General features: G+C 35.1%; 1 protein-coding gene across 2 annotated transcripts in view; it reads right to left on the minus strand.

The window, feature by feature from the left end:
• The window catches only part of Arhgap24 (Rho GTPase activating protein 24), an 807,091-nt gene that overhangs the window by 355,148 nt on the left and 427,702 nt on the right, over window positions 1-24,241 (minus strand). For both annotated transcript variants that reach the window (XM_047566946.1, XM_047566945.1), the window contains exon 2: window positions 18,889-19,088. In XM_047566946.1, coding sequence (XP_047422902.1) covers window positions 18,889-19,068 — 180 coding nt within the window. In that variant the 5' untranslated portion in view covers window positions 19,069-19,088. The remainder of the gene's footprint in view (window positions 1-18,888; window positions 19,089-24,241) is intronic.

Below are 24,241 nucleotides of genomic sequence, written 5' to 3' on the forward strand. Positions count from 1 at the left end.
CATAAAGGTTACATTTTCAAAGGCAGTTCATGTAAAATGGCTTTAAAGATCTTCCTGGTGGCTTATATGACAGAGGATAAAGGACTGAAACATAGATAGGATTGGGAAAAGGTAATGCTTCCTTTGCACCTTGCTTCTGGTCTCTTCTCCAATCCCTAACTCCTCTCCCTTTGCTTCCTCTAGGCACCACTTAGCTCTCCTCCAATAATGGTTTGCTGTTCTCAAGTAAAGTTAGTAGGCCTTAACCCTAACAAATACTTGTTGCAGCTCTTCAGGCACAGTGGAAAAGTATTGAATGATATTTGGTAGAAAGGAGGAGGGTATATCTGTTATGGTTTGGATATGAGGTGGCCCCCAAAAGCTCCTGTCTTAATGCAAGAATATTCAAAGCTGAAATGTTTGTATTATGATAGATGTAATGTTATCAGTCAATACTAGTTTGAATGAACATACTAAGTAGTAACTGTAGAAAGGTGTGGTGTGGCTAGAGAAAGAGGGTCACTGGGAGCATGCCCTGGAAAGGTGCATCTTCTCTGTGGGCTCTCTCCTTCTCTTCCTCCAGACTCCCTGGAGATGAGCATTTCTTCCATACCATGTTCTTCTGCCATGATGTTCTGCCTCACCTTGGGTCCAAGCAAAGGAATTAGCTCTCTGAAACAGTGAACCAAAATAAACTATTCCTCCTCTAAGTTGTTCTTGTTAGGTATTTTGGTCACAATGAAAAGCTAACACATTGTCTCACATTTTTTCTTGCTGGTTCATTACAATTTTACATAATAGTGGAATTATTGTGCAATATTCACACATGTATACAGCCTAATTTGCTCAATCCCTTCCCTAGTACTTTCCTTTTCCCTCCCCTCCTCTCTTCCCCAGTCAACTTGTCTACTCTACTTTGTCTAACTTTCCCTTAATGAAGAAAGGAAAATAAATTTATCTCTTATGTTTCTAATGACTGATTCATACTAACAAAATCTTACATCATAAGATTGGTGAAAGATTTATCAAGCATGACTTCTAATAAGTAGCTTATTCATGACAGCAAATTAGAAAATTATGTTCTAATAGCAAAAGTGATGAGGAAAAAAATGTAATCCTTGCTTTAAAAAAAGAAAAGAAGCATCCATTTTCCACTACAGGCTGAGTTCAGGGTACTGAGTGAATCTGCTAGTTATTGTGAACATCTTTTTTTTTTTCCAAATGATGATTTTATATATTTCAGAAGTAATTTTACTTCAGAAGATATTAGACTTCAAATACTAAAAAGTAGAACAAAATCTAGGCATTTTGAATCCTTTTGTAAAACAGTTAATAGTAACCTTAAAAATTGATCCCATATTCCTGATTGTAGTTTTAAAAGAGAAACTTGGTATTAAGTCATATAACCTCTTTTGTTTTTTTCCTTAGAATACCTATGGCAAGTTTTTGATGTTATTTTTAACTGTTTTATGTAAAAATTTCATTCCATTTGTATGTCAGAAGAATATTCAGGATTCAGTCCTTTGGATCTGCCATTTTCTAGTTTAGAAAAACTGGTCCTAAAATTGAGAGACAAGTAAGGTTACAGGAAGAAAATTTTGCATGAAGGATTGTAACTGCCTTCCTCCTAACCACAGACATCTCCAAAGAATTCCTCAACCCCTGAAAAGCCCCATCTCTTTCCTCTCCTCTTACCTCATCCAACACTATCCCAACATTGTTGGGACAATAATATTTTCTGTGAAAGGCAAAGTGAAAACTGGGCAATGCCCACACATCAGCTGTTTTCAAACAACAGCCACATTATACAGCCAGAGACCTTGACTGCTAATGTCCCTGGCTGCCCACTCTCACTTGATGCTTGACCTTCAACGCTGTCACAATCTTGGCTCTACTCCCCAAAGTGCAAAAGACCACAAGGCATGTATGAGTTAGAATCCTTGAGTTAAAACTGATTTAGAAAAGCGCACCAAAGTTTTCCCCCAAGAAAATCAAAGCATATTTCTAGTCAGTATTTGGTTTCTACTTGTTATATCACATTCTGTCTATACCAAAAAGCTTTTCAGGGTCACCTGAATAGAGAGGGAAAGCTAAGTTTTCATGTGTAAAATGACAATGACTTTTTACTAAAAGGAAAGAGCTACCAGCTCCCTGATGAGAGAAGTTACATGTAGACTAGGCACTGGCATGGAGGCAGGAGCTGAGCTCTGGGCTGTTCATTCTTAGTGATGAGTCAGGAAAGGGCACCTTCAATGCTATCTTTCATATCATCATCACTAGGTCAACCCCAAAATTTTGCTAGTACTTGTAGTGTTACTAATTAAATTGAACTAGTTATAGTATGACACATACATCTAGTATTAGTTATCAGACCCTTGGAAAGTGAATGTAGTTTCTACAATTCATATATTTCATATTTTACACTTGTGTTTGGAATGTTTATTTTTTGATACTTCAGTCTCCCTGGAACCATATTGTGAGGCCTGATTTCGTTTCCACCCACCTCTTTTATATTTCCTTCATAAGTCTTTCTATCCATCCTGGTTATTTAATAGCAGCTTCCCATTATGCTCCCCATAGTCTTTTTACCTAATCCACAGAGGTAAAGGAGGAACTGATTTTCTAATTCAGCAGAGATATTTTACATTTATGAGCAAAGGTTGTACACTGAAACTCAGCAAGAAAATTAAACCATGAATTCCAACCTAGGTAAGCTTGGCTTGGTTCATTAAAGGAAATTCACAATCTTGCCTCATGTCTACCAGATAACTATTGATACCACCAGATTTTTTAATGGTTGAGTGCTTTATGTTATTACCTTGTAAGCACAAATAAACTGGGCACAAAATGAACAGAATGCACCCTTGGTCTACCAAGAGACATTTGCTTAGCCAGGCGCAGTGGTGCACACCTATAACCCCAGCAGCTTGGGAGGTGGAGACAGGAGGATCTTGAGTTCAAAGCCAGCCTCAGCGAAAGTGAGGTGCTAAGCAACTCAGTGAGACCCTGTCTATAAATAGAAAATACTAAGTAGGGCCGTGGATGTGGCTCAGTGGTCAACTGCCCCTGAGTTCAATCCCAAGTATGAGAGAGAGAGAGAGAGAGAGAGAGAGAGAGAGAGAGACTTACTTAGAATAGGACCTTCATCTATGAGGCTCTAGTTGAGAAGGAGCTTGCTAGAGCCTCTTGTGCTCCATCATCCTTGGAACGGGATTATTTCTTGTTACCTGGGGGCTATTAGTTAAGCATATTCTGAGTTATTCAAATAGAAGGAAGTTTTCATGTTCTAGAAAATCTGTTCAATTTGCAAAGTACAACATATGTCCAAACCTGGGAGAAAAGGAAGGATGGATTGTGGTGAGCATTGATGCAGGTGGCAGATGGAGGTGAAGGGAAGATCAGAAGCAGAATAAGACTGTGACGAAAAGAAAGCAAACAGGGCTGCAGTGCTTGTTGGCTGTGCCAAGTCTATTCTACTTGAAGACACTTTTTAAAACAGATATTACTTTCCATCATGCAAATGAATTGAAACATGAATTTTGGGTTCTACGGTTGTCCCTTTTATTAGTTCTCATGTATTTTAAACAATGTTTTCAGTTTGGTTTGGTTGGTTTGGTTATTTTTAAATTTAGGTGTATTGGTAAATAAAAGACAAAAAGAATAAAGGCAGTCTTTTGGGTCTACAAGACTCCTTTTGCCACATACTGTTCAGGGAGTAATCCACTACTGCTTACTAAGGAACTCTTGGTGTTCTTATCCTTGGGTTTGGAAAAAAACAGAAGCTAAATGAGATTTCTTTCCTTATATTCTGATAATAGGGTCAATTCAATGGATATTGAATCTAAGACTAGGCTGGAAGACAGAGATGACCTCCCAGACTAATTCTGACCACTTTTTTTTTGTGGCTATGTTTCATGCCTATGAGGATTTCACAGATCTTTTCCAGACTACTGGGACAGAAAGAGGAGGCAAGTCTGCCTTGGAAAGAAAGAATAATAGGGGCACAGCTGACAACTCAACCTGAGATCAAGAGTTAATTATATATTAAGCTAGAGATTTTGAACCCTGTTTTTGATTCTTTCATGCTTCACATAATTGGTAGTAAGAGTAATAAAAAAAGTTAATTGTAGTTGTTTTTGGTGGTTGGTGGTGGTATAGATGCAATATTAATATACATTAACTGAGCGTTTTCTTTGTGCAAAATACCGTGTGTCTTATATGCAGCAACACAGCTAATACTCACAAAAATCCTTTTACATAGTTCTGTTAAGACTTGTGGTCAATTCTCAGAGCTCCAGCTGCAATTTCCTCCCTCTCTTTTCTGATAAAGAAAATGTCAGAGTACAATTGAGTCTTATAGGGATAATTTTTAAACCCACTATAATTTATAAAAGTAAAATTCTCTCAAGCTTTAATATTTGAACTAATGACTTGTGACTTTATGTGACTTGTGACTAATGACTTGTGGTTTTTAATGAATGACTATGATACATGAGCATGTAGACACTCAAGTGGAGCACTTCATAGTACACGTGCCTATTCTCGATTCCCAGATTCATTTCCTTTCTAATTGCAGACTAAATGTCACAGGCATGTATGCTTTCATAAAAGTAGAGTGCAGATGAGAATTGGTAAAAGTATGATTACCAAATGCTGCTAGAAAATCAGTTTAAAATGCAGAAATAATATTGGTGGTATATGGGATGGGCAGGTTAGTTGCATGAGAAGAGTATTAAAAACCACTTTTGTCCATTCTTAAGTGGACAAAAAATTGAGCCAATGATAACTTATACCAATGGTTTTCATTGTTTTTCAACTACTCTTTGATTTTTCCCCCATAAACATATCTACGAAACTGTGACAAATTGTTAAAAAAGTAAGGGTGTTTATTTTAAATTTTAAATAAACATATCTCTAAGTCTACTGAAAACTACACTATCATTTTGATAAACATTGCTAACTGTCGTAGGGTGTTTCTAGCAGTAAAATTATGTCTGGTATACAATACAACAATCCCTCAGTGTCTGGGGTGCGGCGATTGGCTTCAGGATGCCTCATGGATATCACAATCCAAGGATGTTCAAGTCCCTTACATAAAATGGCATTGTATTTACAAACTATGTACATTCTCTCACATACTTTAAGTCATCTCTAGATATTTATAATACTTAACATAATGTAAATGCACCATAGTTATACTGCATTGTTTAGGGAATAATTATAAGAAAAAGAGTCTATGTATATGCAGTATAGAAAAACACACGATAGACTACATAGTACACATTAACAACATAACATTTTCCATCTGAAATTTGTTACATCTGAGAATGAGAAATCTGTGAACATGAAGGGTTGACTATAAGTTTGCAGATCAAACATGGAAGACACCAGCTCAATGAGTTTTATTTTAATTATAAAGGTAGGAGAGGGCTGGGGCTGGGGCTCAGTGGTAGAGCACTTGCCTCACATGTGCAGGGCACTGGGTTCGATCCTCAGCACCACATAAAAATAAACAGATATTGTGTCCATCTACACCTAAAAAATATTTTTAAAAAAGTAGGAGATAAGGAAGGAGGGAAGATGAGGATGAGAAGAAAGGAGGGAGGGAGGAGGGAATAAAGGAAGTTTCCCCATTCTAAACAAATTAAAATTCATTTACATTAAATAGTTGTTTTCTAAAAACATTAGCATTTTTGTGTTACCAATTCACTGTCTTACAATAACTCATTAAGCCTTTAAAGTGAATTCTCCTTACCTTCTTTAAAAAGGAATAATCTAAATTAACATGAAATGTACCTTCTAGTAATTTTCCAGAATAAATGTGGCATGATATGGTAACTTGCGGCAATGCCTTTGAAAAATACGAGTTAATTTGCAGACTTATAATTAAGAGAGAAACACTTGTAAAATGAAAACCCACATTCTACTTCTTAAACTTTTGAATCTACTTCAAAAGCCTTCTTTAACATATAAGGATTAGTATTAGCTGTGTAAGCTTATTAAAATATTTTGATGATAGATATCACAGAATAGCACTCTGAAAAAAGTCACAAAATGCAAAATGCAAAATTTTATCTTAAAATTCATACCCTGCACTTATGTTATGAGTGTAAAGTTCCCTTGTGGTAAATTTGACAAATGGAACCTATTGAGTTGGCTTCTCTGAGGCAAATTCAGTCACCACTCTCCCCAACCCAAGGCTCCAGGTAATGATAACTCACTAGCTGTATTCCAAGGGGAAAGAGTATCAAAAGAGAGGACAAAAAAATAAAATTAAAAAACAAAAAAACAACTTGATATGGGGAAACAAAGGAAATGGAAGGTTTATATGTCTCTGGCCAAAAGTTTATGGGTCAAAATGATTAGGTATTCCAGGCACAAAGTTTTCAGGAATCCCTGCCTTTAAACTCCTTCTCGTGCATTTTATAAACTTTGCATTGATAATACAACAGAAGGTTAAAATTTTGAAACTTCAGAAATAAAATAGAGTTAATTTTAACCACCCAATTTCTAGTTTAAAACAATCTCAGGAGCCATCTTGAAAACTGCATACACCTTCATAATGAATTTCTTATCTTCACTGCACTTCTAAGAATCACATGTTCATGTTGAATATGAATTTATGGTACTTCGTCAGTCAATGGACCTGATTTGAGTACATACTGAGGGAATGCACTGTGCTATGTGAGAGGATCCCTGAACTGGATGGTCATGGATAAGAAAAAGAAGCAATCCTACATGGCAACTGCTATCAGATATTTATAGGGTTTAGTGAAAAGTGACCTGAGGACCCTACTTATTTCCACCCCCATATTCCACGGGGGGAAGACAAATGCAAGTAGGAATCCAGTAAGGGCAGAAGGACATTAAACATGATTTTACTTTCTCTTTAAAAAAAACAAAAAAAAACAAAACAAAAAAAAAAACAAAGGCTATTGGATGAAAGGGCAGCCCCAGGCATTTAGTAAATAGGAAGTATCATCAACTTAGGATAAAAAAACAACTAGAGGCTCTTGTTAAGGGTTCGATCACGGGCATGTGCATGCCTAGCACTAAATGACCAGCCACACTGCTGTGTTCTGTCAGATGGCACTATTTTTAAAAAATTATTATAACTGACAGTATAAATTAGGTTTTGATTACTATAGCACAGGAGTACCTGGTACCACAATTTGTCCATTGCTGTATCTATTCCAAAACTGAGAAATCTTTGTTCGGACAGTACAGTGAATCATTTGGCCTTCACCTTAAGGAAATGCAACATTTTCTTTATTAAGTATATTTCTCTTCTTCTAATAAGTTAGTTAAGGAATAACACTTGGGGCCAATGTCATTATGAAAACAAATGAAATATAACTATTGAAAACATGAGACAGTCTTTATGTAATAGTTTCAAGATATCTTTAAAAAATTACTATGAAGCTGGGTATGGTGGTACATACCTACATCCCAGTTACTCAGTAGGCAGGAGAACTGCAAGTTCAAGACCAGCTGAGGTAATTTAGCAAGAACCTGCCTCAAAAGAAAAACTCTTTTTAAAGGGCTGGAACTGTAGTTTAGTGGTAGAGTGTTTTGTTTGTCTATCATGTACCAGATCCTGGACTCAATCCTAGCATGAAAAAAAAAATTACTATGGGAGCTATTTAAAAGTTCTGATAGATAATTCATCAATCTCCCATTTTGAGAAATAGAAACATCAAGGATTACAGTCTAATTCTCTAGCTTCAGTGCTTTTGGTAGAAGACCTAGATTTTGAAACTCTGATCAAATACATGAGCTATTTTTAGCTATTATGTAAATCCAAGCAAGTCCCAACTTTATTAAGTATGAGGACCTTCTATACAAATCTATAATCTTCTCTGTCTCTCAGTTTACTCTTCTATTAAATCATATGCTTGGAATATTGCTATCCAAGCTTCTTTGTTGAGCTATAGGGATTGACGTACTATGGAGACAGTCTTAACAATGGCATTTGGCAGAGACTACAGGGATATATGAGACTTTAAGTCAACCAATCACCTTTCACCATGAGACTATATACAAAGTAGTAATAAACAAGACCTCACATACTTATTAGTTTAGGCTTTGATTCAAAGCTTCTGCACAGATCCCTGGTATATTGTATTGACAATGGAAGACTCCTTTTCCCTATGCAAAGTAACTATAAGTGACCTTGAATCACCACGATGTCTTCTTTCCTCTATTTTTACCCAAAATCCGAATCCAAATTTTAGTTCTTACCACTCCACTGAGATGTAAGACCTGGTCCAAGCAACTGAGCTCAAAGAGTTTCAGCAAGAATGAGAGAGAAAAAGAGAGAGAGAGGGAAATGTCTCAGTGAAAGGAACCTTTTACTTGACCCCTCTGAAAGTATTTGCTGAGAGATAGAGTAAAGAAAAGGAGTAAAAACAAGAGAGATGTAAATTTATAAAAAGAGACTCAAAAACAAAAGGGATTCAGAATTCATAAATTGTTTCTCCAATGAGGGATCAAGACCAAATCTTTGGTATTCTGGGTCAAGAACAAACTAGATGGAAAGGATAAAAGAGATAACTGGCAATTCTTCCTTCTGGATAGCAGTCACTAGGGAATCAAAGTGTGTGTGTGATGGGGGGAGGTGTCTGATTGAATTTTTAATCCATTACTGTGAACCATCATTGGACAGTGCCAGTGACAAAGCCTGTAAGGTTCTTGCCAAAGCAGAACCTCCTTTACTTGGGGTAGAATACAGGAAATGGAAGAAAAGGTGAACACTGCTCACTTATTTGAATTCTATGAATTATAAAAGTTACATTCATTCCTTGCCATAAATGTCCAAATTCATTTTTCAACATCATCATATCAGCAGCTGTTCAAGTCTTTATATCAGTTGCTCTTTGTATTCTAGTCATAAAATTAAATTGGCAATACAGTTTAAAAAAAAAAAAAAAGAGTGCCTTCTCTATAATATTTCAGGTTCCTCTCTAGGACTTCAGCTACCAGAAGTACATTCTATAGGAATCCACAAAAGTGAGTGGCAGAAGCAGGTATGATAGGCATGCTCTTCTCAGTTCTCTGTCACATGCCCAAGAAGACAGTTCAATACACTGATTAGCCACTTCCATTTCATATCCAGAAATTCAGTCCTAATCATCAGCCACTGCTCTGTATCCAATTTGTCTTGTGTCAGAAGCAGAATTTATCACATCTGCTTTTGTCCATGAGTCCTCTTCATTGTGAAGAGAGCCAGAAACAAAACTCAGGTTTATATTAGGGGTGTGAATGGATCAGTGTCATGTAACGTGAAACAGCTAAAAGTGCAAAATACTTCCAATGCCTACAGAGGTTCATTTCATGAATAACACCAAGGAATGAGCACTAGCTGTAGGTATCTAGGTAAAACCTATCTCTGTAGATTTTATTAGGTTCTACATCTCATCTTTTTTTTTTTTTTTTTTTTTTTTTTTTTGCGGTGCTGGGGATTGAACCCAGGGCCTTGTGCATGTGAGGCAAGCACTCTACCAACTGAGCTATATCCCCAGCCCCTACATCTCATCTTGATACACTCTGAACATTCTTCCCAAATTGTCAAGTGTGGTCTACAGAAAGTCAACATTTCCTCTCCTAAGACTTCTCAGAAAAAAATAGTGAGTCATTAATATAATTTCTATAGTCCTCAGGATACCTCTAAATTCTCATCATTATTTTAAGAATATAGGTTTCTTCAACAGGGCTTTATGCACGCTCTAGTCCTATTGACTAAATGTTGTATCAAGTTCCTTCTTTTGTCTTATTTGATAAATAAATCTGCTCAGAAACCTCTTGACACTAGATGAACCCTGCCCACTTCCAAAGAACATTTTTTTTTTCCTTCTTGACCATCTCCTTATATTTTTTTCACTATTCTGCCCCATTTTACTGGCTCACCTTGGGTTAACACTCTTTTTTTAAGCCTTTTGAAGTTCAATTTTCTGATCTATTAAAAAATGCATAAAATGTTATTGTGGGAATTAATGAAATAATGTAAAGTACTGAGCCAAGAACTTAAGACATAACAGCTCATAATGAATGCTAATTCCCTTTTATCTTCCTGGAAAATCATAGTAAACAAGGGGATCACCTCTAAAAATGTCTGAAGGAACTCTTTCTAATTGTCATTGTAAAAAAAAAATAGAAATGGAAGAATACTTCAATTATACTCTGAAATAAGAAAGTTTATTGTTATTTTAGTTTCTGGGACTTCAGTAAAATTGCTAATATATTTCACAAGGGAAAATCTGAAATCCTCAGATAGGCATCAAAATAGGAATTAGAAAAGTATCAGTTGTGTGGAATGCCACCCAATGGACATCCTCAGGGGTAGCACTACACAGCTTTTGTGTCCCAAACTACATTACATTACAAGGAAAGAATCAGCTGAAGAGGCTAATCTAAGGCATTTTAACTTGAAAAAAACAAAAAAATTGCTTCTGCAAATTATTATTTCCAAGATCAAGTCAATTTATGTGATCCAAAATATCTTAATTAAAATATGTTGAGACTTTTCAATTCAGACTATTAGCTGAGATCCATAATTAAGTACTTGAAGGTCTTTTTGTCTAGGAATAATAGAATATGTAATACTAAGAACTGAAAGGTTAATACCTAATATTTAAATCAACACTACTGCAAGCTGTTTGGATAGTGACACAAGGATATTGAAGTCCTTTGTACCCATAATTCTTTGAAGACAAATTAATTGATAGAATTTCGAGCAGTAAACAACAGTTTCATGTTTTAAAAATTCAGGCAAGTTTTCTACCTCATGCATTTTGTTGTTGGTTTTTTGTTTGTTAATTTTTTTTTGTTATTTTGTCTTTTTGAGGCACTGGAGATCAAACTCAGGGCCTAGCACATTCCAGGCAAGTGCTCTATTGCTGAACTACATCCCAGTTCCTATCTCATGAATTCTGCATTTCATAATTTTGAATGGAAGGATATTTTTTAATTACTATGAAGCTGGGCATGGTGGTGCATACCTATATCCCATATGAAAACTTACACATGAATGTGCATAGCAGCCTTATTCTTAATAGCCACAAAGTAAAAACAACCCACATAACTATCAACTGTTAAATGAATGAACAAAATGTGGTATATTAAACAATAGCATATTATTAAGAAATATTAAGAAATGAAATACTGATGCCTGCTACAATGTGAAAAAGCTTTCATAACAATATAAAAGGAGAAAGAGGCCAGAATTCATAGTGAAAATAATAATTTTTACAGCTGGGTTTACTTCTTTGTATATAAAAAGTGATCAAATTATTTATAAAGCTATAATGTAAATTGTGTAGTTCACATTGATTAATAGTCACTGAATGAAAGAATATAGTAACTCTATAAAAATAGAGAACAGCTGGATTTTGGCAGGATAAAGCTAAAGAAGAAAAAACTGGAAGCTTGACTGCCCAAAAAATTTTAAAGGAGAATAAATACAAATGACTGTGAAATATTTCATTTGTTAGTGGGGGAAGTATATTTTTTAAAATAGTTTTGTAACATTAAAAATGTAAATGTTCAACTTAACATCTTTACCTACTCATGTTTTGCCCCTAACTTCTTTTCTCTACTAGTTGGCATAATGGAAATTTGCCTGTTTCTGTTAATGAGATAGTAAAAATATAGACTATCTGGTTTGTATGTTGAATTGCATTCCAAACACAAACATTATCAGTCATTTTAGGTAACAGATAAAAGCAGAGTTTGAGAAATTCAAGCCCAGCAGTTTTACAAACAAATTAGTGTTAATGACTGGGTTCAGTATAGGAGCCAAAAAACAAAACAACAACAACAAAAAAAAATTTAAAAAGAAAAGAAAACAGAGCTTCTCTGGAGTGTTCGATTTTGCAAAGGGGTTCCCTTAAAGGCTCCTCATTTATCATTAAAATTATTTTGATTGGCTCTGAAGAAGCCTCAGAATAATTTAAACATAGAAAAAAGATACTACAAAAGTGAGCATTGTTTTCTTGGGAATCTTCCCATGTAATTTCAATGTTGGACAGCACATGTCCCAAGTGAAAACAATTTATCTTCTCCTCTGAAGTTTGTATGACCCCCAAAAAAGAAACTCCTTGCAAACATTACATGGGCTGGTCATTACTTCCTTCACTGTGTAATTAATAAAGTATATGCTATAGACTCTAAATTCTAGACTGCTGTGTCAGTGTATCCTGATGGTTGAAGAAAGTAGGAGTGATGATGATGATAATGACAATAATGTTGATGACAATAACAATAGCCAAAATATATTTAGTGCTTACTGCGTGGATCGGTACTGGGAAGTGTTCTAGAAACATCACTTCATGTAATGCTAATGACTAATCTGTGAGACAAGTACTATTATCACTTACACTTTAAAGGTGATAATGATGTAGTACGAAGTTTAGTAATTCAGCCAAGGCCTGAAGCTAGTGGTAAAATCTAGATGGAACCCAGGCAGCTTATTCTGAAAGCTGTACACAAAACTGGGCTCAACTGTTTCTCAAGGAAATGATCATATTGGATAAAACCAGTCCTACAGAAAATTATGAGGATGAACTTTTCTCATCCCTCTTCCCATCAATCTTTATTTTTGTCCAAGACACCCTCTGTCACTTTTCCTCTTTAGATGCCTTATCCAGAGCAATGGATCTTCTTAGGTCTTCCTCCTATATCCAATGGTTACCTGAGGAACATTTCCATAATTTCTGCTTATTCAGAAATGGATGATGGAAGGTCAAGTGTTTTTCTGTACACTTGACTATTTAGCTTAAAACCCTTTTTTTAAAAAAATACAATAAAATAAAGAAAAAAGGCATGTAAAAACAAAGGAAATTTAAGGTCTCCGGATAAAATCTAAAGTTCTTTACAACACTTAAAGCACTCCTAGAATGTCCATCTGTTTTTACTTCTCCAAAACCATTTCAAGTCACTGCTTGTCTTCTTTTTTTAGGTACCAAAATACTTAACCATTATCAATTTTTCAATGATCTACCAAAAGGTCTTTCTGGTACTACATCCTCTGGTCACTATGTATACTGCCTCAACAGTTGCTGGCTTCATCCTTCAGTTCTCAAGTTCCTCTGAGGAACTCCCCCAAACCTCGAAATGGTGATAGGTGCTTTTCCTGAGTCCCACAATCCCCCATATTTTCCTTATTAAAATTCTTAGTACCTGTTCAGAAATTGTGAGTGTCCATAGCATCGATGAAGTTTAAGCCCTTCTTCATGAATGCTTGTGATTATTTTAATCACCTGTGGCAGACCGCTCACTCTTTGAAACACCCATGTTCTCTACTCCTCAGGATAAATTTAGCCTATATGTACAGATTCCTTTTCAATCAGGTATGGTGATGTGATTCAATTCCATCTAGCTAGTGGGAAGTGAACAGACTGATAAAGGCCACAATGCACCTAGTCTCCCTAACTGTCTATGCAATATTACTTTTATGTTCCCATCCTAGATAACTAGGAAGGAAATGACCCCATGGTGAATTTGCAAGACAAAACAAAATGCAAAATCAGTGGCAGCTTGGGTTTCTAAACAGTTGTTTGAAGCAGGCTTCCTTGGCTTATTTGAATTTTTCACTTGAGAAACAAATAAGCTTTTTTAAAAAATACTTATTTGTGGGAATGTGTGTGTGTGTGTGTGTGTGTGTTATATGTATATATATATATATATATATATATAATCCTATTATATGATTAAAGTCAAACTTGAAAAAATTATTACCTCAAAATGGAAAAGTACAACCATATAAAAAAGTTATAGTAGTGGCCTTTGAGTGACAAAATATGAATGTACTAATGTATTTTCAAAAGTTGGCTACACATATCACTTTTCTCTGTGATATATATCACCTTATATTTCTTGAATCTAACATAATACCCATAGGCACATTAGAAATTTACAAATATGTTTTGAAATTTTAAATAATCAAATGAATGAATAAGTAGTTTAAATATCTTCAAATATAATAGTCTAACATTATGAAAACAGCTAACATTTATTTGATGCCATTGTTTTCTATAAAACCATCTATGAAATTCTTGTTTAATCCTCACAACAATGTTATGAGGTATGTACTTTTATGAGCTGATTGTACAGAGGAGTACATTAAAGCTTAAGAAAGCTAATTCATTTGTCCAATGTATCTTAATTAGTAAGTAGATAAGCCAAAATTCAATCCAAATGAATGAAATGACTATAAATTCAACCCAACTACTCTGAATATAAATTATGCCTATATTGCTGTATAAAGATAAGCAATACAACATTATTCAACTAACCATGGAGTAAAATATTTTATATTAATACTTTCCATGTTTTGATCATTTCTAGGAAAGCACTAAGAGTTCCTAAATTTCATAAAGACACACAGAACCACTTTATGTATCTTTTTAAATATCCAAAGGCTTGGAAGCTATGTAGAAGTCTGTTTTAGATTTGAGGAAAAAATCCAAGTTTTAGTGTTTCCAGTATTATTTTAAGCACTTAGTTGGGGCTTTGACTTCTTCTGACTCATATTTTATAATGGAGAGCAGGAATGGCTTAGAGATTTCTAGATTTCATGAACTCATGAATTTCATTAAATATTTAAAATTGCTCTTTAATCAGCAATCAATGCTTGCACATTTAGCGGTCAGCCCTCAGGTTATAATTCACTCAAAATCATTTTGTCCCCTAATTTAAGAAAATCTATTATGATCTAATATAGTGTCACTCTCTTCATGTCCAGAAAAAACATTCCCCACACAATTGGATCAATAACTGCTATAGAATGTCTGGAATAAATTAATTGGGTTGGTCCCTATTAGATTTGAGCCATTTTATCAGGAGTCTCAAACGGCTTCTAAAAATTGATGCTTTCTACTGTCAACTTCAATCATATTTCTAGCATAGCCCAAGTTGAGATTTAGTTTTCATTTAAATAATAATACCCTTCATGATAGAAGTAAGATATATGAGTCCAAAAGACATTAAAATTTATCACTGGATTCATTTAGCAAAACCAGCCCAATTGCCTAAGTTTTAGGATAACTAACATTCATGCTTTATCTATGACTTATCTGTTCCCTCCATGTAATCATATCTATAATTAAGGCCTCAGTCAATTGTCATTACTATTAATAAAAAATGGTCACAAAAAATTGTTGATGAATTTAGTTTAATTTTGTTTTAAAACTTTTCTAAAAATCACTATTGCAAAGTCCTAGGGGTATCCAGTGATAGGGAAGATTTTTTTTTTTTTTGATAGTCTTCCATATGGTATAATTTCTAACTTTTTTCTCTGAATGTAAATAAGATTTTATTATAAGATTAAAAACATCAAAAGAGAAAAATATTACCTCAAAATGGAAAAATACAACCACATAAAATATTTACAGTAGTACCCTATGAGTTACAAAATTATGGATATACTAATGTATTTTCAAAAGTTGGCTACTCATCTCACATTTCTGTGTGTGTTTGTGTTTTTCAGAAACAACCAAAATCAACTTTAGTTTTTAAATTTTTTGTGAATAAAATACTTTTCTGTATAAATGCAAACACTTGTAGCCAATAATTTCTGGAGAAAGTTTTATCCATGATAAACTAATTATGGGTTTTTTCCAATTAAAAAAAAATTACAGGGCACTACGAATATTGTTTGTTTTATTTTAAATATGAAATAGTCACATTTTGAGAAAATCCCCTAATACATTGCCAGAGGAACCTTGGTTAAATGCTGGAAAGTCATTGTTTACAATCAGGCACTGTCCCTTAGAGAGAACCCAGAGACATTTTTATCTTGGCTCAAGAAAAGAAAATAAGAAAAGTGGAGGTGAAACTTTCTAGGTTCTCACACTTGCACAGGTTGTTGAATATTTGGAAGGCAAGGTACAATGTGAATGAGAACATAAAAACATCAACATAAAGTTCAAGTGATTAAATGTGTAATACACTAAATCAAATATATACATATTTATGCAAATATATAGTATGAGTTAATATACATATTTTTTTCTTGGAGAGATGAAAATTGAAGGAATGGATGGAAGAAAAACTGAATTGAGAAACTATATTCATTAACTCAGGTTTCACACTAGGAAATCTTTTCAAGGTTAACATAGTTGTGCAGCTTGTCTGGAAATAACTTCCCATTGCCTACAAGGGAATCCAGTCACTGCTTCTGCATACAGTTCCTATCTGTTGTGGTCCCACTGATCTCTCTAATGACATTTTTGCCACTTTGCCACCCTATAAAAAATATGGAGCACTCTATCAATAGATGTCTATTATGCAACTCCTTATCTTCTCCAATTTATCTACCTGGAAAACTTCCACCAATTTTCAACACCCCAGGTGGGAGTCACCTGTTACCTTGTGCACCTTTTTCCAACCCTACCAGATGATTACATCTGTGTTTTCAGAGCTTTCAGCATTTCCATGGTCATCTTTCCCAATTATAATTTTGCTTATGTATTTTCCTCAGCAGGTGGGAATTTTTCATAACGAAGATAATGTTACAGTTTGATTTTCTGTATTGAGTTAAGGAGAAACTCACCTACAGTTTTACTCAAGTAAATTAAGATCCTTATTCTGGGACAAGAGAGACACAAATTATAAGGGTTTTATATTCCTATTTTAGTAAGTACCTTCTAAGAGAGAAGAAAAAAAAGGAAGTTTTGTTTAGTGAACAATTCTAGTTGGTTAGGAATGCTTAGAAGAGGTTTTTTTTTTTTTTTTTTTTTTCAATTTAATTAGTGATGTTTGCCTGCTCCAGTATTATTGAAGTATTCTTCATCAAAACATACAAAGGCCCAGGGCATCTTTATGTTAGAAGCACTGAAGTCAAACATAACCAAGATATACTTCTAACTAAAAGCAAGTCTAAAGAAAAGTTGAATCTCACTAGGAGTGCAAAGGCAAAACAGAAGGAGCACTATATCAGAAGCAAGGAACTCTGCTTCTAGTCCTCATCTGCCATTCATTAGCAATAGCCCTTTAACAGCTACTCATACACATACAAATAGATACCATTTCTTTTTCCAGCTGTAACATTTTTCAAGAAGGCCTTTATTTTGGTGTTTAATTACAAGGTATAGTGAGAGGAGAACACCTTGTTTTTTATTACACAATACTCAGAATAAGATTGTGAATTATTATCTTGAACACAAGATATTTAGATAATATTTTTACCAAAATCATTTTTACCAAACTCAGTGAAAGGGATCAAGTTAATGTTAAAAACATAGAACATGGGGGGATTCAGTGTGTAGACTTTGATATGGAGAAGCATACAGAATAAAATAGAAATATGAATAAGATTCAGTGTCTGATCCCATGGACTCTTATTCTGGCATGGTGTAAAGTGGACTAAGTTGTTAACCAGAATGGGTAATGATTTAAATAACATCACAGGCACTACCTTGCCTCTGATCTCTGTATGATGTTTTTTTGTTTGTTTGTTTTTACATTTTTATTTCATTTTATTTACTTATTTGTGGTGCTGAATATTGAACCCAGCGCCTCACACATGCTAGGCAAGTGCTCTGCCACACCCCCAGCCCCTCTATATGATCTTGACCATGTCACTTCATATCTCTAAGACATAACGTGCTGATCTGTTAAAATAATCCCTGTATTCCTCACAGGTTTGCTATGACAAGTAAAATAACAGATGTGAAAATGTGCTCTCACTGTCACAATATCAATGCAGGATCAGCTTATTAAGTTACATTCCTCTAGCTAAGGCCATATTAACTCAGATGTATCCAGAATGAAATTGCAGACTCATCATCTGTTGCACTTTGGGTTATCTGAATTACACCTAAAACTTGACTGCTTCATGCAAAAATGGGATTAATAACGTCTACCTCTGATAATTATTTTGAGTATTTCATAAGAAAATGTGTGTAAATTCTTAGCCTTTATAGATGTTCAAAAATGAGTAGAAATCACAAAAAGAAAAAAAAGAGAATGATTTGGGCTTATAGTTGTACTTTCTTTGCTATTTTTATGTAATGCATTACTAAAGGAATGAGAACCTTGTGAAATTATAATGCCTCAGGAATTTAAAATACTAAAGCAGAGTCTTGATCCAAATTCCTAATTAAGTTCCTGAACTTGAGCACATGAGAAAATAGCCTCAAGAACATACTGTCAGGGATGTTTACATAAACTAATCTACAATGTCTCTTCTCTGATTAATACACCCCACAGATGTAGATGAAGGAAAATCACAGGGTGATGCCTCAGCTCACATCCATCAATTAATGAGCAATGATCACAGCTGAGAACCCTTGTTGCAGCCTCAAAATGCAGATGGAGATTTTTCTTCTGCCATTGGAGACTTGAGATTTGTGACTGAGAAAATAAGGAAATAAGGAAATGAAAAACTGCTAAGGAACCACAAAGAAATACAGAAACGATTCCTAGGGGAGTATATTGTGTGTGTTGGTTTATCACTGCATCCATATTTCATAAGAGTTAAGGTGGAGGGGAAGCCTCAGAGAATTGCTATTAAAGATGTCTCAGCAATTACTGAAAGTCATGTACATGGTTTTCCTTCAAGTCCATGCTTTTAACTTATTCCCAAGAAAAAGAAAGATGTTTGGACTATAATGTATGTCTTCTAGTAGATATGCATTAAATATTTCTCATGAAGTTAGCGTGCCTGAGAGACTCAGGCATTTTGTTCCGGTGTAGTAAAAAGAAAATTAACATTAGGCAAGTATAATCTGCCTGTTGGCCTCAATTAGCAAGTTCATAAGTTCCAAATTAAAGTAAACAATGGTGAAGAAGCGTGAAGGATGCCTAGAAAATGAAGGAATCTGAGTTGACCTCAGTCTCTATCCGTTTCTAGCAAATCCCTCTAGTACTTGGCTTTTAGGCTTGCAATGCTTTTTATGTTCTCCTACTTACCAGGGGCTTGGTTTCATCTTCATCTTTGAAATAATAGAGCTGATCTCCCTTGAGCACAAACCAGCGGGTATGCCAGGTCTTGACAAAACCTCCTTGCTTCCTCAGCCACCCACACTTCCTGGCATTTTGCCGCCCTTGGCCTTGTTGGGGGTTCTCTGCGGAGTCATTGTTCTCCTCCATGATCAAGCTGATGGACTTTCCTGTTTGGCAAACACAATGAAAGAATAAGGTGCTGTGTTATATACTATTCTCTCTTAAAACACCCTATCCTAAAGAAAAGGAGGGGTGAATACTGATCAACTCATTGGCCAAATTTCTAGAAGCAAACCACAGACCTGACAACATGCCCAAAGAAGCCTTGGAGAGAGCTTGCTGTGCTTTCCTGCCTTCTTAAATGAGTTTGGCAGCTGACTGATGAGAACCTCTTTTTCCTGAGTAGAATTAAAGAATGGGAAAGTTCTATAAGTAATGTTCAAAGAAACAATTTTTGAAAACAAATGAAAATGATCAACCAAAACATAATTCTCAAGATGAGGGCCTGTGTGTCTGGTGGGTGCTGATGGGGTCCTGCCTGTGCAGGCCTGGGGTCACCTGAGCAAGCTCTAGCCCCATACGTGTTAAAGTTTAAAGGGACTTTTTCAAAAACCTCATTGGAAGACATTTGGTTTGCATATGTGAACATTTCTCAAGATGTATCCTCTCGAGAGCTTCTCTTGATGGTTGGAAATTAGTGCAGCTGAAAAAGTTTGGGAGAAAATAAACATCAAAAACCCTGCCAGGGCAGTTGCCTTCCTTTCCCCACTCTCAACCTCAACCTTCAGGAACAAGTGGGTGTCCTGGCCCCTGACATAGTGAAGAATATTCTAACATGACATGTGAAGGAGTACAAGGCTGAATACCATATGCATAGCAAGAGAAGGAGCTAATTATGGGGAAAATATTAATCCACAGTTAGAAAGCTGAAGTACCACAGGGGGACTAGAGGAGGTGGGCTGACTGGGAGACCCAGGGATGTGTGGTTAGGAATTAAGAGATTTTCCTGCCCCAAAGGCTTCTTCCAAATTCTTGCTAATGTTTATTTCTAAGCATTTATTCAAGAAGTGAGACATGTACTCTCTCTTATGTCTTTTTTTTTTTTTTTTTTCTCTTCCTGGTACAGGGGATTTAACCCAGAGATGCTCTACCACTGAACTCTACCCCCAGCCCTTTTTATTTTGAGGCAAACTCTCCATAAGTTGCCCAGACTGGCCTCCAACTTTCAATCCTCCTGACACAGTCTCCTGAGATGCTGGGATTACAGTTGTGCACTGCTGTGCCCAGCTCACCTTTGTGTCTCTGATGAGACTGTGACACAGTAAACTAATAAACAGAATATTACTGTTTGGTGATATTCATGAAGAAGGCCCCTATTTTGTTATTTCTGATGGATTCCAGGAGACAAGCTATCTTTTTGATGGAGTTAAATCTTTTGCTATCAGTCCCGGAGTTTTTTGAATGTAATCCTGCCGTTCCAGTTTTAGCAATGAGGCAGAACTTTGGTTTAATTGCTTTTTATTGTGATAATGCCAACCATTTTCACAGTAGCTTTGCCTCTCCATTCACACACATTCCAATCTATCTCCTTCCTTGCTTTAAAAAATCTTCTTTTCTTTGAAGGACTTTTAAACTTCAAGCAGGCCATTGGACTATTATCTGTCTTGTTCAGTATCTACTTTTATCATTTTTTATACTGAAATGCTTTTTTTCTAGTTAACAACTCCTATTTCTACAAAATATCTTGAAACTCTCTACTGTACGGGGCATTCCCAGGGCAGTAATCACTGCAGGAAACACCCTCTCCTGTGTGTGCTTGTGTGTCTGCAGACTGGATCATGCCTGATGCTCTAAGTTTGTTATGCCCTTAGGGCAGGAACTTTCATCTCTTCTTTCACAGTACTTGACCTAGTATAAAGAGCCAAGAAAACTCTGCTCTAAATGAACAATAAATGGTGTAATATAATTTAGATAATAAGCATGCTTATTAGACCACCCTAAATAATCTTTTTTCCTCTTCTGGTATTTAAATTATTCAGATCTGCACAATGCATATACTCACTATTTAATCTTGACCAAACAACTTATAAAGTTAAATAGGACCATAAAACAAATATTTTAACACACACACACACACACACATCTACTATGCATTACAGAAAAACAAACTTTCAGGGGCCTCTTTTTTTTCTTTCCGTTCAAATTCATGCTATTAGCTTTAAAAAATGCACTCAAAAATAATTTAAGGTAATTAGCAACCTACCATCAATAACACAGAAACACAAGTGGCCAATTTCCCTTTTGCCTACTATTAATGCCATAGTAAAAAAATGTGTGTACATTAGAATATGGTTTATGATTTTGCATGTTTCTGTTATTTATAAATCTGACTGGAACCAATAAAGCATTCCTCATTGAAATTGTGGCTAAGCTATTTGTATTTTCATGACTTTAGAATACATCAGAAAGTATATTAATAATGCTGATTGTAATGATTCATTAAAACAAATGAAAATAGATTCATCACATCCCTAAGGAGAAATAATGCCACAACTAGCTTTGGATGAATAAATTAACTTTTTAAAAATAACCATGGTTTTTATAGAGGAGTCATGATATTTCTGGAGAAATTAAATGGTTCAAATTCTACCCCTCATCTTTAAAATAAGAATGATGGTCTGAATTACTTGTAACTATGGTCTCTTCAGCACTCTGAAGTCTATCACCTCTGAAATTCCATATCTGTAGGGACAGCAAGTATACTCCATACTTAGTATAATGTCTAGTGTATGGTGAATTTCAATCAATGTTTGATGAACTAATCAATTTTACAACAGGTTTCATGGCAATCTAAAAGCAAACATGATCTCCCTCTGAAACATGATTCTCCCTGATCTTGATCTTGGTAAATGACACCATGATACAGTCAGTTGAAAGAAAAAAAAAGTGATAAGTTGAATCTTGATGCTCCCTTACCTTGAATATCACATCAATCTATAGATCCAAAAGATAGTAACTCCAATGTATCACAAACCTGTTCACTTGGCTTCATCTCCACTGCCACCCTATGGCACCATCTAATTTTTTGAGGTGACAATTCTAATATCCTTTCAACTGGTCTCTCTATTTCTGTACTGAACCACAAACACAAACATGCAGGTACATGTTCACACAGATTTCCTTCTTCAAAGAGCAGCCAAAATAAGGTTTTAAAAATTCAAATTAAATAATGACTCTCTACATTTAAAATCTTTATTGGTTTCCCTATGTACTTATTTCAAAATCCAGGCTCTGAATCATCTGGAGCCTGTTTACCTCTCTAATCTAATTTTAATACCACATCCCTCCACTCCGCACACACATACATGCTTAACCACATCAGACTGCTTTCTCTTCTGGAAAGTTCAAGCTTCTATATGCCTTGATGTCTGATATTTGCTGATCTCTGGCCAGAAAACACTGTCTTGGGCTCTTTGCATGGTCCACCCCTTTCCCTTTAAGTCTCAGCCTAAAATCTACCCTCTTCAGCAGGTCTTCACAAATCACTGTGTGAATTAGTCCATTTCTTGTTATTTTCTATCCTGAACTGTATCTTCTGTTTTTCTCACACTTCCCTACATTTCACTTCTTTAATTTTTTTTATTTTGTATCTTTAATTTTTTTTTTTTTTATCTTTTGTCTATCACCCCACCAGAAAGCCATAAGCTTCATGAGGTCAAGAACATGGTTTTCCACACTTACAGTATTACCAGGGCCTTTAGCAGTGTTTACTTAGTACTCAGTACACATCTACTCAATCAGCATATGAAGCTGGATAACAACTATAACAGAATTCCTAAAAAGAATATTTTTTGAGGATTCTTTTTAATAGTATTGAATGCCTTAAAAAATGTGTACTTTAAGAACTTGGATTTTTCCCCTTTGACATAGATTTCAATTAGCATATAGTGTTCTTAAATACAAGGTCAAAATTATCAGACTTGAATAAATATGAAATTGACCTTTGCAAAAAAAACATAATATTCAAATTGTAGACTTTTTAGTCTTATAAATGCACAAAATCATTTTGGTTTGGCACTAAAACAATTACAATTTATTCACTTAAATTCTCAGAGAATGATTTCACTGAATCTATCTTAGGAAAATCCTCTCACTGAGGCTCCTCTCAGGGCATGGCAGTTAAATGGTAGATGAGATTACAAAATGAAATTGCCATCTTCATTACAAATGAACAAACAATGACAATATAACAAGGATGTAAATGAGTGGCTACTCCAATATAAAACAAAAATGAAATTGAGGAATTAACTTGTGTTGTTATATCACTCTCAAGAAAAAGCCTTAATTTGGGCTACTGTACTATTCCATGGCTTATAAAGTTTCCATCATTTAATGGGCTTGTAGCTTTGAATTGTTCTTAAATGGTGGAAACTGCTCCTGCATCTACTCATGGTACTTTTTTTGCAACCAGAGGAACTAGAAAATCACTAGTATTGCATAAGCAATCAGAATGAAATTAATGCTCCTAACAGAATCTTCTTACCTCAAAAGGCACACACATAGGTGTTTATATTTGTGACTTCATTTCAACGAAGAATATGTACATCAGACACCAAAGAGTTGCAATATATTTTAATTTAGCTTATATAGATTCAATTACACGTGTTCAGCAAACAAGCAATTAAGAAAGGAGGGAACTAGAGCAAAAGAGAGAGCAACTGAAATAGAAAAAGAAATTACACTTGGATGACTCCATGCCACTCAATGAATTATGCTCCCCACTGTAGTGCCAAATGGAAGAAATGCATCTGCAGACCTCCATCAGTGTCAGTTCCCTGGTATCTGGAAGAATGAGCATCTCACTGTGCAAATATAACCTCAGAGTTTAGGCACACATGATACCATGCCTCATGGCCCCTCAAAACCAATTACTCCAATTGTTCAATCTAAGAACAAAAATCTATTTTATTGCTGGGGAAGAAAATAAAAACTAGCAATATTGGTAGAACATTGTGATTTATAAGAGATTTATGAGACTTTCAGGAATAATTTGGATCACATACAAGGCTATCATTTTCTGTGATAGCATTAGAATCAAACTTCTTTGTAAGATATGATTCCACTGTACATACTGTTAAACTATATTCAATATTCATCTGAATTCTCTTTCTTATTAAACAAAAAAACACTTTGTTTTGTAGCTGTTGCTAACATGCTGGTTTGTCAAACAGTAGGGAATTCTATTGGCTATATTCCTAAATGCTAGTATATAGCTTTTCCATATGGAAGGATTCATATTACAAACACACAAAGAATAAGA

The sequence above is a fragment of the Sciurus carolinensis genome, chromosome 10, assembly GCF_902686445.1.
Source record: "Sciurus carolinensis chromosome 10, mSciCar1.2, whole genome shotgun sequence".
NCBI lineage: Eukaryota > Metazoa > Chordata > Mammalia > Rodentia > Sciuridae > Sciurus > Sciurus carolinensis.